This window comes from Anoplopoma fimbria, chromosome 17 (assembly GCF_027596085.1).
Source record: "Anoplopoma fimbria isolate UVic2021 breed Golden Eagle Sablefish chromosome 17, Afim_UVic_2022, whole genome shotgun sequence".
Classification (NCBI taxonomy): domain Eukaryota; kingdom Metazoa; phylum Chordata; class Actinopteri; order Perciformes; family Anoplopomatidae; genus Anoplopoma; species Anoplopoma fimbria.
This window is the reverse complement of record NC_072465.1, coordinates 18,161,175-18,178,795: the sequence shown is the minus strand read 5'-3', so window position 1 is coordinate 18,178,795 and position 17,621 is coordinate 18,161,175. Positions and strand designations below refer to the sequence as shown.

At 40.6% G+C, this 17,621-nt stretch overlaps 1 protein-coding gene across 1 annotated transcript; it reads right to left on the bottom strand.

Annotated features, from left to right (window-relative positions):
- Nucleotides 1-78: 78 nt before the first annotated feature.
- On the bottom strand, nt 79-17,517 carry si:dkey-264d12.5 (coiled-coil domain-containing protein 30). Its single transcript, XM_054616404.1, has 19 exons — nt 17,142-17,517; nt 15,900-16,076; nt 15,685-15,805; nt 13,481-13,692; nt 13,299-13,394; nt 12,703-12,868; nt 12,366-12,437; nt 11,018-11,133; nt 10,109-10,216; nt 9,786-9,881; nt 9,078-9,176; nt 4,581-4,678; nt 4,357-4,471; nt 4,018-4,130; nt 3,574-3,715; nt 3,010-3,146; nt 2,761-2,878; nt 2,320-2,381; nt 79-2,231 (listed from the first exon to the last, which is right to left on the bottom strand). The coding sequence occupies exons 1-19, from the start codon at nt 17,154-17,156 to the stop codon at nt 2,012-2,014; spliced, it is 2,283 nt and encodes a 760-aa protein (XP_054472379.1). The 5' UTR covers nt 17,157-17,517; the 3' UTR covers nt 79-2,011.
- Nucleotides 17,518-17,621: the final 104 nt, after the last annotated feature.

Sequence of the window (17,621 nt, the reverse complement as noted above, 5' to 3'; positions counted from 1 at the left end):
CACCCTTTTATGATTTTATGATACTGATTATTTTATTTTATTTTTGCGCTGTTTTTTTTCCAGTTTTGTTAATTTATTTATTTATTTTTTATTAGTCTTAAATTCAGTTCGTAATAGCACTTATTAAGTCTACTCAGCTTGTCACTCAAATGTCAAAGCTTTACATTTTTTGATGATGACTGACCCCATTTATATTATTGGAGTAGGATGGAAGTACAAATGCAATATATTTTGTAACACAACCTTGAAAATGATGCGTGCAGCGGTGTTTACCACAAGATTGTGTGATACTATGGTGGGTAGACCTTTGGCCCTCTAGAGGGGTACGGCATGCTAACCCCGAAGAACATTTTGTAAGTTTTAAAGTTAAATGCATCAAAATGGTGCACTTTGAGAGCAAAATTAGGAGGCTAGATCTATGAGGTGTGCCCTTGTTCTAGCAGGGGTGGAATGTAACTGAGTACAGTTAGGCTACTCATGTACTGTACTTGAGAAGAATTTTCATTTCATGTAACTTTATACTTCTACTCAGTACATCTCAGGGGGAATGTTGTATTTTTGTATTATTAAGTAGTATATAGCCTACTATAAAGTATGAAAGTAGTTAAAAACAGCTCCACCTTAACAAGCTGCAACATAAAAAATTATGAATATGAGATAAGGCCTACATTATCTCATATTCCTTTTTGTTAGTTATGAAACCGTGTAGAGAAACATTGGTGTAGAGTTATCTGGTTACCAAGAACTTTTTAATCAGATGTATCATATTGGTCGCATTCTTTCAAGTGGCGTTTTTGGCAGGTTGAGATTAATTTACTGCTTCAGCTGCTTTTCTGCAGGGAAACTACTTTTATTTTTATTTTTAAATTAACTTAAAATACGTGGTAATAAAATGAACATTTATAAGGAGAAATCTAATACCCCAATGAACCCTGTCCCAGAGATGTTTTTGCATTTATTAGTTCTTTAATACATATATTTTAATGGAACAGTAGTCTGTCGACAGACACGTTACAGTCTCATGTAGTTGCAGACCTTTGTACTGGTCTGACCTCATTAAAAGTCATAAAGGAAAGAGCCTTTGGAGTTGCCCTGGCTGCACATTAGAGATGATCAATATAATTTACTTTGCTGTTTGTTTGAATAAAAGTTGATAAGGCCACACATTGGTTCTCTAAAATGTCCAAGTTGTTGGGATGTAGTGTTGGAAATAGATTTGAGGACCCATAAGACCATAATCTGGTCCATTCTTATACATTAAATCTTGTACATTTATACTAAATGTTTTAATATAGTTTATGCATGATAGTTTGATATGGAGTTAAAGCGTGAAGCTGTTATTGACAAGTAGCTGTAACATCTAACATCTGTATCAGTGAGCACTAATTCAGAATAGATCCCTTTGGTTAGAAATATTTTGAGCTGTAGTCACTGTCTACTCAGATGTCTCACTGTGTTTAACAGACCAAGAGGCCAACTAGTCAATTGAATGTTTGTAGTTTAAATGCTAACAAATGCAACAGGCAACCAGCCACAAAAAGGACATTTTAGGACTTAATATAAACATAATAAAAGTACATTTCATTGATTGCGGCAGAGAGAGAGAGTAGGTACAGTGGCTTCTTCACCACTGCTTTATGAAACCCCAGAGTGCAGTTCAAAAACAATGTTTTTATTTGTGCAAAGGAAATCACACGAGAAGTATGTGTAAAAACAATCATCATGGCGGAAACTGTGACAGGTTTGTGTGGCTTGCGTTCCCCTCAGGGGAAATTCATGCAGCGTAAATGTAAGTCTGGTCGGGTTTTAATTCTATATTTTGAACAGTCGCAGGATGTGGATTAATTTTTAACAAGAATATTAAAAATGTTGTACATGAGAACTGTTTTCACTCAGTTCTAGAGAGGTCAATAATTTTTTTGTTAACTTGAAAATTAAACCGAAAGGGAACTGAAAGACAGAAAGGGAAATCCCTATTTCTGTACAATATATTCATGTTGCAGATAGACAGTTAATCTAAGGAACACGTACTGTCTGAGTTGCTGAGGGCAACCGGGGGAGTCGAGGGTTCTGAGTGTCTCTGAGTGGAGGTCAGATTCAGGTAGCCCATCTCTGCTGATCGAGACAGGGGCCCAGAGATGAAACAATGAGGGGATGAAGTCACATCCGTCTGCTTTCTGTGAGTTTTGTCCAATAAGCCCTGATTTTCAGACATCTCAGGCTTCACCACACTAGGGACGCAATCAAAGTTGATTTAATGGTGTTTCACTTAGCAAGAAAACAGATTTTGCTTTAATTCTGAGTTGGGATCAGACTTACCTTGAGGTTTGCACAGGGAGAGATTTAAAAACCTGCATAGGATTAGATGTTTTCTTCAGTTCCTAAAAAAAAAGAGTTGACCACAATAAAGAAAATAAAGTGAATCAGGGTGTCTCAACCCTATGTAACTCAAGGTTCACTTATGATGGTAAAAAATGTCCAAGTGCCACCGAAAAAAACAAACATAGAATGACTTAAAAAGGGAGAAAAATAAACCTGGCTGTAAATTTGTGTTATTCATCTGTCAGCTGTAATGAATAAAACAGATACTCTGCTTCTGTCTCACATAGTTGTTAGCATGGTTAAGGTATTTTAACTGTGTCCCTTCTTATGGGGGTAGTTGATCTGATATAGCTTTACAATGGCCAAACTACAACAATAACAGCAGCAGCAGTGACTCTAGATCAAAGCCTGTGAATAAAGATGAAGCAGACTTCGTACCTCAGCAAAGTGGAGCGATTGCATGTTTTGCAGGTCGCGTTCCAAGACCGCTAGCTGATTGAACATGTGGAGTATTTTGTTTCCTAGTTTCTTGTTTTCCATCTCTAGAAAATCCACCCTTGAGATCAAGACAAGCATCTCTTCTTTGTCAATGAACACACATTTGGTAAATGTGCAGTAATCCTTTCAACATTATGTGTGGACTCTGTGGAATCATACAGTGAAGGGTTGTCTGTTTGAGTTAAGTACCTGCATTTGGACAAAGAGGCTGTTAGGTTACTGTCTTTCTTGTTGTGCTCCTCCTCATTTAGCTGTTGTAGTAGCCTTCTTCTCTCAACAAGTAGTTTCTCATTTTCCACAGTAATGCTTATGGTAAGCTCTTTTTCCTGGAAGAGTAAAACAATTAGATTTTCCTTCAATTCATCATCCAACTTTATATGTCATCTATTTCTTAAAGTCTATAGAGTGAGTTAATACAGTAATTACAGCAGGACTCATCTCCTACGGACTTTCAGCGCTGCCACCATTTTCCATGATTGTTGCTATTGGATGTGCATGGCATGGTCACTGAGTCAATATATGCACATCCAATAGCAACAATAGTGAACATAAGCTGATATATTTTTCTCCAGAGCAAACACTCTTATGTTAACACAGGTGGGAATAAATACTGATATTGAAATCCATCATTAAAAAAACTAAAACAAATAAACTAAACAGACATAATGATTAATTGTGATTAATTGATCCAGTTGCCCCACCTCAAACATCAGGGTTTCTTTTGTGTGAAGTAGGACAAAGCTGCAGGTTTACCTTTGATAATGAATGGGTACACAAAGACAACTCTCGCTCTAGATTCTTTATCCTCTCATCACGCCATGATGTTTTGTCAACACATTTCTGTTTCGCTCGACACAGTTTTGCCTTGTGCTTTTCCTTCATTTCATGGTATTTCCTGTAAGCAGAAAGACCAAAGTGACACATAACGTACGTTACTTACAACACATATTTATATTGTATTGTTATATGAGGGGACACATTGTCATATGTGGTCACCAGTGTCAAAGTTTTCAATGACCTCTGCAGGTTGAAGAAAGTATTTCTTGTTCGTTCACACATGTAAATATTTAAAAAAAAATATTATTATTATTATAAAAAAAATTACAATCTCATCAAGTTTTATATTGTTTTTCTCATATTCAGTCGGGTTTGAATTTTGAATTTTTTCAGCTCACGGCAACATCATGGGTCTGTTACCTTCGCTCTCTGTCGAGGCATTTAAGGGTTTCACAGATCTCCTTCTTGAGTGTCTCGCACTCATTTTGGGTGGCCAACAGAGTCTTAACTGCTTCGTGGTATTCAGGACACTCCTGCAGCAGTGACAGGAATGAACTGTTACCATCCATGTAGTAAATAAGCAACTCCAGCTGGAACCTTTAAATTATTTATATATATATAGCTTTTCCTTAGCTTAACAAGTGGTTGGCAACAGTTTTCTGCCCTTTACTACTGGCCAACAGGAAGTTATACTAGTAACCAGATATGGTCCTGATAAATGAACAGTTCTCCAATAAAGTCAAATATATAAGAAATTACCTCACGCAGTGTGATTTCTTTGTTCTGCAGCAGCTGTAGTTGTGCCTGAAGCTCTTCATCATCTTTAAGCCGACAGTGAGTGTTTTCACAATGTTGCCCTTTTTGCTTCAACAGCCTTCAAACACACACAGAAACCTTCACTAACCCATGTGTTACTGCAAAATTGAGAGTTAGCATGCACATACAGTAGCTGCTGGATATATCCTGGAGGTAGAATCTCCTACTTTTGATCCTGAACATTGTTTTCTTTAGTGCAGATGTTAGCGATGAGGTGATCCAGGTCATTATGGGAAGTATCCAGCTGCTGCTTGAGGGAATGTACCTAAAAGGATAAGGGAAATATTTGAAATCATGTAATAGGAAACAAAGGCCATTGTAGTCCATTTCTTTTAACAAATGTAATGTAATTATAAGATAAGATAAGATAATTAGTGTTTGCAGGCTTACAGCAGCATAGGGTAAAGTGCACACAAGAGACATAGTAAAAGAAAGACAAGATAAAAATATAAATGAAATAAAAAAAAAACAAGTATTATAAATAAGCAATAAAAAAACAGTAGAAAATCAACAATAACTGAAATATTATATTTACAGACAGAAAAAACTATTATAGTTATAATTGCACAGTGTATTGTATTGTCATGTGTCATGTGGTCTGCTGGGAGCAGAGCTGGTTGTGCAGCCTGACCGCAGCAGGAAGGAAGGACCTGCGCTACTTCTCCTTCACACACCGGGGGTGAAGCAGCCGGTGGCTGAAGGAGCTGCACAGAGCTGCCAGGGCGTCCCGCATGGGGTGGGAGGTGTTGTTCATCAGGGATGACAGTTTATTCAGTCTCTTCCTGTCAGCTGCTGAGATGCTGCTGCTCCAGCAGACCACTGCATAACAAATGGCTGATGCCACCAGAGTCGGAAAAGGTCCTCAGGAGTGCTCCCTGCACTCCAAAGGACCTCAGTCTCCTCAGCAGATACAGTCTGCTCTGACCCCTTTTATACAGTGCATTTGTATGATTAGTCCAGTCCAGTTTATTGTTCAAGTGAACACCCAGGAACTTATAAGATTGCACAATCTCAATGTCCTGTCCCTGGATGTTCACTGGTTCCGGAGGACAGTGTTTACCCCGGCGGAAGTCCACCACCAGCTCTTTGGTTTTACCAGAGTTGATCTGGAGGCGGTTCCGCCAGCACCATCCTATGAAGTCCTGGTTCAGTTCCCTGTATTCCCTGTCGTCACCGGCAGAGATGAGGCCGACGATTGCAGAGTCGTCAGAGAACTTTTGCAGGTGGCAGGTAGCAGAGTTGTATTTGAAGTCTGATGTGTAGATGGAGAAGAGGAATGGAGCCAGAACGGTTCCTTGTGGGGCCCCCGTGCGTCGTGCGTCATCCACACCGATGCCAGATTGGTAGGCGAACTGAAGTGGGTCCAAAGATGAGATCATCAGGGGGCGGAGGTGCACAAGGACCAGCCTCTCCAGGGTCTTCATCAGGTGGGATGTTAGAGCCACCAGCCTGAAGCTGCTGAAGTCCTTGGCCCCCGGGGTCTTTGGGACTGGTACCACGCAGGACGTCTTCCATAGCTGTGGTACCCTCCCCAGCTTCAAGCTCAAGTTGAAGACGTGCTCCACTATCCCGCACAGCTGGTCTGCGCAGGATCTGAGGAGCCTTGAGCTGATGCCATCCGGACCCGTGTCCTTTCTCACCTTTATTCTCTTCAGTTCTTTCCTCACCTGGTTATTTGTGAGGGACAAGTTGGGGGAAGGGGGCTGTGTGCTGTAGGTTGTTGGAGTGGGGGTGGGGTGCTGGTGGAGTGCAGTGTTTGAGGAGTGTGGAGGGGAGCAGAGTGTTGTGGAAAAGGGGGTGGAGGAGTAGGAAGAGGAGGGGCAATCTACAGGCGGTGCAGACGATGGGGGCTGCAGCAGTAGGGAGGGGTGGGTGGCTGATCAAATCTGTTAAAGAATGAGTTCAGATCATTCACCCACTGTTGGTCCCCCACAGGCTGTTGGTTCGGCCCATTGTGGCCAGACATGGCCTTGAGGCTCTTCCAGACTCCGCTGATGTTGTTCTGCTGCAGCTGATCCTCCATCTTTGTCCTGTAGACATTTTTCCCTTCCCTGATCTTCCTCCTGAGCTCCCTCTGCACATTCCTCAGCTCCTCCTTGTTTCCTGATCTAAAAACCCTCTTCTTCTCCTTGAGGAGGGTCTTTATATCAGGATTGATCCAGGGTTTGCTGTTGGAAAAACACCATACAGTCCTGGTGGGTACGGTGTTCTCCACACAAAACTTAATATAGTCTGTAATGCAGTCTGGGAGACCGTCGATGTCCTCCCCATGGGCATCACTGAATACTTCCCACACAGTCGAGTCAAAACAGTCCTTAAGAGCCTCCTCGGCTTCATCGGACCATCGTTTGACTGTGCGGGTCACAGCTGGCTGCCCCCAGTGAACACTAGACGGGATTTAGACGTCTAAATCTGGTTGAAAACTGGTTGAAATCGGGTCTAAACGTCTATAGACGTCTTTTAGCCATCTTTTCAACTTTTTTAAATGTTTTCTGTTGTAACGTAAGGCTGTAAGAGAGACGATATTTACATATTATATACATTATAGTATTTATGTAAAGTATTCAACTGGTCGGCTAAATGTGGTCTTCACGTAGACGTGATTTCAACGCATTTAATGTTTCATATAAAAAGTCGGAAATATCGGACTTTATCTACTGTTTGCTGCTAAAATAAGCTTCTAGGACGTCATGATCCGGTCATTTTTATACATTACTCTGAAATAAGAAAGTTCGCTTACAGCTGTAACGATTCTAGAGAGTTTGGAACTTCGACTGAACTGCACGAGAGCAACGGTCGAGACTCACGAGACACAACGACAGGAAGGAGCTAATGAGCACGAGGCTTCACGCTGCACACACTGTGTCAGTACTGAACTACTGGATTCAGTTATTCAAAGAGAAATTAGCATCATTAATATCATTTTAAACTGCTCACGATGCAGGTGAGCATCGTGAGCTACTGCTACATGGACAACAGTAAACATTAACATGTGTGTAAGTTAATGTTGATGTGTTTATGGGCTGTCGCTGTAGTTCATTGATATAAAGTGAGTTTTAGGCCATTTTACATTTAAATACATTACAGAGAGCTAGTGGGGCTGTACACAGTTTAAATGGGGAGGTAGTGAGTAAAACAAATTAATGTACAAACATGAAGACGGTCAGAACATTGTTGTTGTTTGGCAAAGAGCAACTTATGAACAACATAAAGTATTATTTGCCAGTGAGCATGTTTCCGTTTAAAAAACGGCTATGGTCACCGGTGAACAGACTGGTTCAACTGTTTTTATAATTCTTGTTTACTTTACAGACCTGAAACCTGGAGGCTTTGACAACATTTAAAGAAGAAACGGGAGATTCTGTTGTGTGTTTTTTTCAATGTCATTGTAGTTGTATGAATAAAAACTAATTAATTGTTGCCTGTGTCAGATGGTCTTATTTGTCCTGTCAGTGTACACTGTTAATGTTTTACTATGACTACGTGTTTAATTGGTACATATTTTACTGTGAGCATTTTGAGGTTCAAAAGACGTTTAAAAGACGTCTAAAAGTGGTTCAAAAGTGAAAGTTTAATCAACGTCTATTTGTTGACGTCTATTAGACGTTCACGTTTAGACCACATTTAGACGTGATTTGCAATAGTGCATTTGTAATCCTCTACATTGTGCTAATAATGTTATATCATCATTTTAGAGGCTTACTATGAAACCACTTACCATTTATCAGTTGAAAGCCAATATTGAAAATCACGTCTAAATGTGGTCTAAACGTGAACGTAATAGATACGTTAATTAAACTTTCACTTTTGAACCACTATTAGACGTCGGCCATAGACGTCTTTTAGATGGAAAAATGCTCACTGGGTGGCTTTGCTGACATTGTCAGGACGGCGGTGCGCGTTTTTTGGTTCATGTTAGGCTAATAACGATAACATAAAAATATTAAACAATTATAGTCTAATTAGCCATAAATAAATTATTTAAATTTTACTCGAAAGTCTGGCCCCCACAGTGTTTGCTTAAAAAAATTCTGGTGCTTGGAAAAATGTACTTGATGACCCCTACAATAGGTGAAAATTATGGGTTTCTCAAGAATTCTACACAATTTTCTACAAAGAAGAGAACAACCTCTGCATCATTTTAAGTGAAGACATTTACATTCCAAACAACCGAAACAAAAACTCACTTAAGTCACACACTAGTCCCTAAACACAACGTGATTTATACAGTTCTATCTCACATTTAGTCTTTGGTCCAAAAAAGTGTGTTGTCTCCCAGCAATTACACCGTAAGCCCACAAACCCTACGGTTCACAGTATTTAACCCAGAATTTTCTTTTATTTACACTGAATCCTTGACATTTCAAGTTATTGATGGTTTAAAGAAATTTAAAGTGCGAGGGGAGGTAAAACTGTGCAAATGAATAAATGTCGTTGGCATAAATATTAGAGACATTTAGGTAGACCTTCAGAACTCACTTGGATTCACAACACTCGGATGATACTTCATAGTCATTAAGAGACATTTGATGGTATTTCTGTCCAGTTTATTTGATTGGGAGGGAGCTGAAATTGCTTTGTTGTGTGATTGACAGCCCTACACTCGAAACAATCCTTTATAACTTGCATTAATTTGCTCTCTTATCCTATTACTATGTACTCACAGTTTCCTGCTTATCCAAAAGGCATCTTGTCTGAGCAGTGAGTTCCTCTTGTAAATGTCTGCAGGTCTGGTTGCTCTGTGCTAGTTCTGCTGCTTGAGACTAAAAAAAAAACAAGACAGTACTTTTTCAACACAAAAATACACAATCTATCAGGTGTGCCATTTTAAAGGACTTTGATGAAAAAAAGGTCCTACTGGTGATTTACTAGAAAATAAACACCAACTAGTCTGTGTTAGTACTGTCTCCTACATTAAAGTGGTATATCTCCAGTAAAATACATGCAAAGAATGGTGATAATGATACAGATCTGTAGATGTTTCAGTGTCAGATGTAATGCTCATGGGTTTGTGTAGTAGAACCAGGGGCGCCGCTAGGGATTTTGGGCCCCATGAAAAGAATCTTTACAGGGCCCCCAACACAGCGGCAACATTTTTTGATGCTATTTTACATACAATTATGCATTTCAATGGTATTTTTGAGGGGCCCTGCAGGGGTTGATGCTTCCAAAACAAATAAAGGAATTGTTACCAGGACATGGAAAATAAAACATGTGTGATTATATGTTAGTTAATAACTTAGTGTCATTATTTTTTCTGTATTATAATTTCATCATCATTAGGGGCCTCTCTGGGCCCCCCTCCATCATGGGCCCCTAGAATCCGTCTCCTTTACCCCCCTTTTCGGCGCCCCTGAGTAGAACTTACTTACTTTAAATACTTTGCTTGCCTGAACCTGTTCAGTCTGCTGCTGCAGCTCCTCCAGGGCTGCCTCCAGCCGCTCCACCTCCCTTTTCAGAGATAAGACCTGGGCAAAAATATAAAAATTAGTGAGGCTGAGTGGAGGGATTTTAAAGTTGTGATGATTTAAAAACTTTTGCTGGTCAATGCAAATATGTGTCGTGCTGACAGCATAAAAATTAGAAGTATCTATAAATGTGATTTCAATCATCACTTGACATTGAACGGAGTATTCTGTAGTTCTTGAACATCTAAAACAGCTATTTGTTTTCACAGTTAATCAAGGAGGCTTACTTCGGCAGGCTCTGTGGCCCCGTTATCCTGAACCTGATCAGGGTGGAGCTGCGGCTGCTCCTGCGGAGCTGACTCCAGCCACTCCACCCTCTCCTGCAGAGTCACCACCTGAGACAAACATATATACAGTAAAGTAGGGCTGCAACTCCTTGTCATTACTGATTTATCTGCTGATCATTTTCTCAATCAATCAAGTAACCATTTAGTCTACAACAGCTATTCTCAACCACTGGACCCACTGGTTGGCCTTAGAGCTGTGGAGGTACTGCCACATCCATGTGTGGTAAGATTAAATTAAAAATATATTTCTTTGGTTATCTTTATATCTTAATGTGCTTAGTTTACTATGTAAATTTTTTTGACAACTCTTCACATCTAAGTAGCTGGAACAATAGAATTTGGGTTATTTTTGCTTGAAAGAAGATTAATCAATTGTCAAAATAATTACCAAGTAATTTGATGTCAATCGATTAATAAACTGGCACTAAAGTGCAATAACATGATATCACTGGTGTGTAATTCTTCTGTATCTATACCAGTGACACACATTTGTACATTTGTAATGCACGTTTCATTTTCAAATAATTTCTTCCTCAGAGGTGTTTTAACAGAGCACTGTGACCCCGAGGTCAGCTACGCTAGAGGGGTGTCATTTGTACGTTTCCTGTCTGTTGGTTGAGCAAACAGGAAAGTCAAGTAGTTAACTACAGTACTGCTTGGTTGGAACACATCAACAGCCAATCGTCGATGATCTATGTGTTTACACCATACATATTGAAAAGATGCTGTGCTATACAAACCAAGTCGAAAGTCTTTGCTGCAAAAACTGTGGAAAATACAATTCTTGATGTAGTGTGATCTCAGCATAATGTTTACTGATAAAGTACCTTACTCCAGCATCTATCTTACCATCTGCTGCAGAGAACTCTTCTCAGCGTCCAGGGTGCGTACCCTGCCCCTCAAGGCTCTGATCTCCAGGTCCAGGCGATCGTTCAGCTCTTTGGCCTTTCGCAGTTCAACCATTTCTTATGAAGTAAAGTCAGATGATGCACTTATGTGATTATAAATAATACATGTAAATAATTTCTCTGTTACCACACATACTTGTCTGGGAAATGCGGGTCGATTGTGAGTATTCCAGCATTTGCATACTGAAAAATACAAATATTGATAATTTAGGTTTATATTTTTTTTTATGATTTAACAAAAAAAGGAGGTAGCTCTGAGACCAAATACTGTAGTTGGTCTCATATCTAGGGCAGCCACATCCACTTCCTGTTTGTGTGGGTTTACTCCCACAACCTTTTGAATGAAATGTACTATGATGTGTACTCTAAAGGTCGAGAACCTCGTCTCTCTGTATGTTAAGTTACACTGTGTGGAGATGTTACACCCCCCCTGCTCCTTATGTCCCTTCACCCCTCTGTTTTTCTACCTTTTCTTTGATATTCATGCACCCCTTTTGTTCTTCATACCCCCTCCATCACACATTCATTGTCAGGAGATGCTAACTCAGAACTGAGCCTGGCCACCCCGGCTCCCATATATACAGGGGTGAGCAGCCTTACTCGGGAGTTCAGTACTTTGCAGGCTCCCGGTGACTCTGTAAACTTCTGGCTCTTTCATGCAAAGAAATAAAATACCGCAAGGACATTTCATTTGTCATTTGATCATTATTTCAACGCTCATTGGGACTCATCTCGGGACATAGATAGTACTAGTACAAATTGGGTATTAGTATAGTAAATTGTATTGGAGATTTCCACCACACGACTTACACAGAAATCATGCAAATGTGCAAAAGCAGAAATGTGCATATACAACCTTTTCATCATATCTATAAAGCCGCATGTATACCTGACTCTAGATATCTCAATCGCTGTGGAGCTGGCACACAAGCACAAGCCTCATTTCCACAAATAAACTAAACTAGTTACATCCCACATACATTTCAGTTTCTGTGTAGGGAAAAGGGTATGCATATTTTCTGTCCGTAAACATAGTTTATACATCTGTCCCCTGCAGGTTGAGTGAACCTATAAATTGTCTTAGCCGTACGAACATGAGTGTGACTTTCTTTGTTTATGTGTGTTATCGACTGATGACATGTCCAGGGTGTTGCCTCTCACACATTGGTATCCAAAATAGATTCGTCCGACCTGTATCTTGTCTGCCTTTTACACCCAATATAAGCTCAAGAACATCTGTCAATTCTTTGAAAACAGAGTAAAGAAAGCACATGAAAAATAATTCTTACCATATTTCTTCAGTTTTTGTACTTCCTGCCTGAGTTCATCGACCTCCTGCTGTGCTGCCTGCAGCTCAGGCTCTAAAAAGTACAAACGCTAGAATAAACTCAAAGTTGCTGCGAGAGTTTCTGCCTCAGTTTAGAGCAGTGGAAGTTGGTGGTAACTTCAATTAAAGTTCAAAGTCTGTCTGGATATTGTATGATGGTAAAATAACTTCTGAATGCTAGTCATTTATAAAGGATTCTGCTAAAGTTTGTGATGTTTCTTTCTTTTAGCAGTGTTGGCAAACTTGACTCAACTGACTGTTTTTTACAGTCTCCTTAGTAGCTGATTAATATCTCTCACCATAAGCTCTTTGGGTCAAATGAGCAGACTCCAGCTCATCAGTCAACCGCCGGATCTCATTGTGGGCCATGGCCAGCCGGCGGGAGCCCTCCTCCAGGTCCCGCTCCAGACGGGAACATTCCCTCTCAACGCTGCTTGCCTGGCCAGCCAAATGGCTGGCCTCGATCTAAAGAGAGAGGGAGAGAGCACACGACCAAGATTGAAGTGATTGCCCTACCATGAAAAGAACCGATTTATACAAACAAGAAATGTTCATAAATGCATGCCATAACAGACAAGAGACCTTGAGAAGTGCACTAAATCAAGATGCATCAGTGGTGAGTATCTTGACTTTCCTCTGCCATGCAAAGTTTCCTAGCTTGAGCTGGTAACAGAGCTTATAAACACTGGAACAAAAAAAGAGGTTGCAGTTAATGTGGATGCTGCTGAACTGGAAAAAAGTGCAAAAAGATCCTCATATTCAAGCGTGCACTTTGGGATACACAAAAGTCAGTGTGGCTGATTGTCCCTGATTTTGCAACTGACCTGAGTGCAGTTGTTAGTGTTTGTTAGTATGTGATGCGGAAACATTACTGTAGATAAACATACAGACATACAGGAATAAAAGTATGTTTGCTCTGTGAAGCTTTGTGGAGTCCAAAGAGTCTCCTCCAGGGGCTCTGGATGCCACGTGGTGCCCCCTTGTGGAAAGACTGTGGAACAACATTAGATCACAATCAATGTATGTGTATAGCAAGCCCTTTTAATAATTGTAGAAGACCAAAAATCTTCCTTTAACCTGGTTTGCATTGCTGTTCAATGCCTGGTCTTCAGTCCCCAGCAGGCTGGCTGTGTTTACATCACCCGTCAGATTGTTAGGATCCTCACTGGACTCGAGTAGTGAGGCTCTCTCCACCAGGAGGTAGGCCATCTGCTCACTGGGGCTGCTGTGAATCAACTCTGTGAGGCCCTGCTGGTACAGCATCTTAGCCACCTCACTTATCTGGGAATCTAACACAACAGAGAATGGGGACAGTTAGATTAATAATGCTTTAGTATCTGAAATTTTAGACTGCGGGGTGTCTGGGGTCTTGTCTTAAGAGGACAGTCAGTTCACATCAGCTTTGACAACATGACTTGTGCTCTTTGAGGATGAAGACTAACAGGTTGGTCTCACATCGTCTGACTTAGTCCTGTTCTGCCCATTCTTCCCTTTCTGTCTCTCCCATTAGCCACCATTGTTGGTACCCTTCCGTTAAAGAAAGAAAAACCCACAATGGTCACTGAAATAACTTGAAACTGACTAAAGTAATAATAAATTAAAAAAATACTGAAAATTAACTAATAAAAATCAGACATTGCTTTTGAATTGTGGTTCAACAGAATCATTTTAAAAAACAAACTAATGAAAATGGCCTGGACAAAAATGATGGTACCCCTAGAAAAGATTGAAAATAATTAGACCATAGGGACATGTTAAACCAAGGTGTGTCCTCTAATTGGCATCACAGGTGTCTTCAAACTTGTAATCAGTCAGTCTGCCTATTTAAAGGGTGAAAAGTAGTCACTGTGCTGTTTGGTATCATGGTTTGTACCACACAGAACATGGACCACAGAAAGCTAAGGAGAGAGTTGTCTCAGGAGATTAGAAAGAAAATTATAGACAAGCATGTTAAAGGTAAAGGCTATAAGACCATCTCCAAGCAGCTTGATGTTCCTGTGACTACAGTTTCACATATTATTCAGAAGTTTAAGGTCCACGGGACTGTAGCCAACCTCCCTGGACGTGGCCGCAAGAGGAAAATTGATGACAAAATGAAGAGACGGATAATACGAATGGTAACCAAAGAGCCCAGAACAACTTCCAAAGAGATTAGAGGTGAACTCCAAGGTCAAGGTCCATCAGTGTCAGATCGCACCATCCGTCGCTGTTTGAGCCAAAGTGGACTTCATGGAAGACGACCGAGGAGGACACCACTGTTGAAAGCAAATCATAAAAAGCGAGACTGGAATTTGCCAAAATGCATATTGACAAGCCACAAAGCTTCTGGGAGAATGTCCTTTGGACAGATGCGACAAAACTGGAGCTTTTTGGCAAGTCACATCAGCTCTATGTTCACAGACGCAAAAATGAAGCATACAAATAAAAGAACACTGTACCTACTGTGAAACATGGAGGACGCTCGGTTATGTTCTGGGGCTGCTTTGCTACATCTGGCACAGGGTGTCTTGAATCTGTGCAGGGTACAATGAAATCTCAAGACTATCAAGGCATTCTGGAGCGAAATGTGCTGCCCAGTGTCAGAAAGCTTGGTCTCAGTCGCAGGTCATGGGTCCTCCAACAGGATAATGACCCAAAACACACAGCTAAAAACACCCAAGAATGGCTAAGAGCAAATCATTGGACTATTCTGAAGTGGCCTTCTATGAGCCCTGATCTAAATCCTATTGAACATCTGTGGAAGGAGCTGAAACATGCAGTCTGGAGAAGGCACCCTTCAAACCTGAGACAGCTTGAGCAGTTTGCTCACGAGGAGTGGGCCAAAATACCTGTTGGCAGGTGCAGAAGTCTCATTGAGAGTTACAGAAATCGCTTGATTGCAGTGATTGCCTCAAAAGGTTGTGCAACAAAATATTAAGTTAAGGGTACCATCATTTTTGTCCAGGCCATTTTCATTAGTTTGTTTTTTAAAATGATTCTGTTGAACCACAATTCAAAAGCAATGTCTGATTTTCATTAGTTAATTTTCAGTAAATTTTTATTTATTATTACTTTTGTCAGTTTCAAGTTATTTCAGTGACCATTGTGGGTTTTTCTTTCTTTAAGGGAAGGGTTCCAACAATTTTGTCCACGTGTGTATATACTATTATGCTATTTGAAAAACATTTGGAGGACTTTGCAATAGTGCAGATGAAAATCAAGACGTTTTAATGGTGTCACTACTGTTCTTCCTGTTGGAGTATTTCTTATTTGTATGTGGTGTAAAGGTAGAAATGTCCAACCTTGAAGGGATATTACGCGTTGCAGCTGGTCCTTGAGCTGATCGTTTTCATCTTGTATCTCCTGAGTCAAAACATCTTTGTGCTCAGTAAAGATTCGGATCTGCTCCAAGGACTTGCGTACCTTACAGACAAGACAGAAGGCCGACGCATGCATTCAGTTATTCTGTCTCTCCTTTACAGTTTGGGATGTCACTGGTAATTCAGTGATTACTTACATCTGCCATCTCTACCAAGTGTTGTGAGCGGTGGGTGTCCAAGTCCCATGTCACACTGTTAAGACGACTTCTTGTACGCTGGAGGGCACTCCATAGCAAACACAGCTGAGCCTCCTTAGGGGAGTCCGGAGCGAGTCCCTCCTCACTGAACCATGTGGCGATCCGCTCCAGCTCCGCCTAAGGATGGGGATGGTATGGGAGACATGTGGACAATAGTCACAGATAACCCACCTTATCTCTTATACTAGAAAGGGCTTACTGTCTCTGACTACTTGCATTGTTATGTGCATTGTTGGAGGAGAAACGGAATTACATTTCTTATCTTTCATTATTATGATGTTCACATTATGTCATTTCACTGTGCCGTTAGGATATCTTTATTAAAAGATGCATTTTTTATTTTTTTTTAAATCTCACCCTGCAACTTCATGATTAAAATAGATGTATCCAAACAATGTGTTTGGATACGATTAGGTGTTTGTTAGCATTGTTTTTATAATACTTACATGTCAACATACATCTCAAGATTGCAAGAGGCTTCTCTAAATAATCTTTATGCATGAAGGCTCCCCAACTCTGAACTAGACACTTCTGTTGGCTGTGGCTAAAGCTGTTTGCACATTTTGGGAACAGCTGTGTCTCTCTCTCTCTCTCTCTCTCTCTCTGTGTGTGTGTGAAGACAACTGGCATTGCCATGATCACCCTCTTCCTTGTTTTTAAGTGTGTGTGTGTGTGTGTGTGTGGGGGGGGGGGGGGGTATGAAACTTTTACATAACGGAATAATAAAACAAAACAATAACTGAACACACTTTATTTTGGGTGTTAAGGTTAACCCCTTCAAGCTCAGTTATTATAAGCATGATCTGCAAACCAGCAGATATTTATTTAAAAATATAGTAAAGCATACGAACTACATCAGGATGAAACGATTAGGAAAACAAGTGTTACATGATGCAGTAGACCTCTACCGTGTTTCCATTTGATGGAATGGAGCATTAATACAACTCTTCACTTCACTTAGTATAAACAGCGTAACTGGAAACAACTGATGATACTGTTGTATTATAACGTTGCAGTGTGGACTAAAGTTTCCATACTCAAACTGTAACGTTATGTAAAAGATTTACTTTGATTGCATCACAAGCTTTCTCACGTTATTCTTTCGTTAAAGTTGTAGCTGCTTAGGTGTGAAGTAAACTAACGCTAAAGGAAGACAGCGCGTAATGCGTCTGGTGACGTTACCTCTGGTTGATCCATTGGTCCTGCGACGGGAAACGAGTTTCGATAATAGTTTACAATCACTTGTCAGCATTCATTATTTTCCTTGTTTTTGGGTTTTTTCTCCCCAAAGTCCGACATAAACTCTTAACACCGAAAATCAGCCCTCACGAAGCCTCGCTCGCGGCGTAAACATTGGCGTCTCCCCGTTGTCCGACGGTAATAACAATCCATAACACTCCGTTACGCACACACTCAAACCTTACTCCCACACGCTTTATAGAGACACATACTCGAAACGTTCACCCCCGAAACCTGCGACAAAGAGCGGACACGCGATGTGGGCCGAGGTTGAAGGAATGTACAGTAAGGTTTCACAGTCTGGGGTTGGAATGAGTGATAGTGCGAGGTTCTGTTAGGAACAGTACTTGTGCACTGCGAACGTGGAATGTTCGTGGGTCATTGAAGGTGTCTTGCGGGATCGTTGCCAGTGTGAGTAGTTCA

What these genes read in the sequence shown, in the direction of transcription:
- si:dkey-264d12.5 (XM_054616404.1), bottom strand. An exon ending in TTTGACCCAAAGAGCTTATG is followed by an intron (nt 12,438 to 12,702) that starts GTGAGAGATATT and finishes TGTACTTTTTAG; the next exon opens with AGCCTGAGCTGCAGGCAGCA. An exon ending in AAGAAATCACACTGCGTGAG is followed by an intron (nt 4,131 to 4,356) that starts GTAATTTCTTAT and finishes TCACTGCTGCAG; the next exon opens with GAGTGTCCTGAATACCACGA.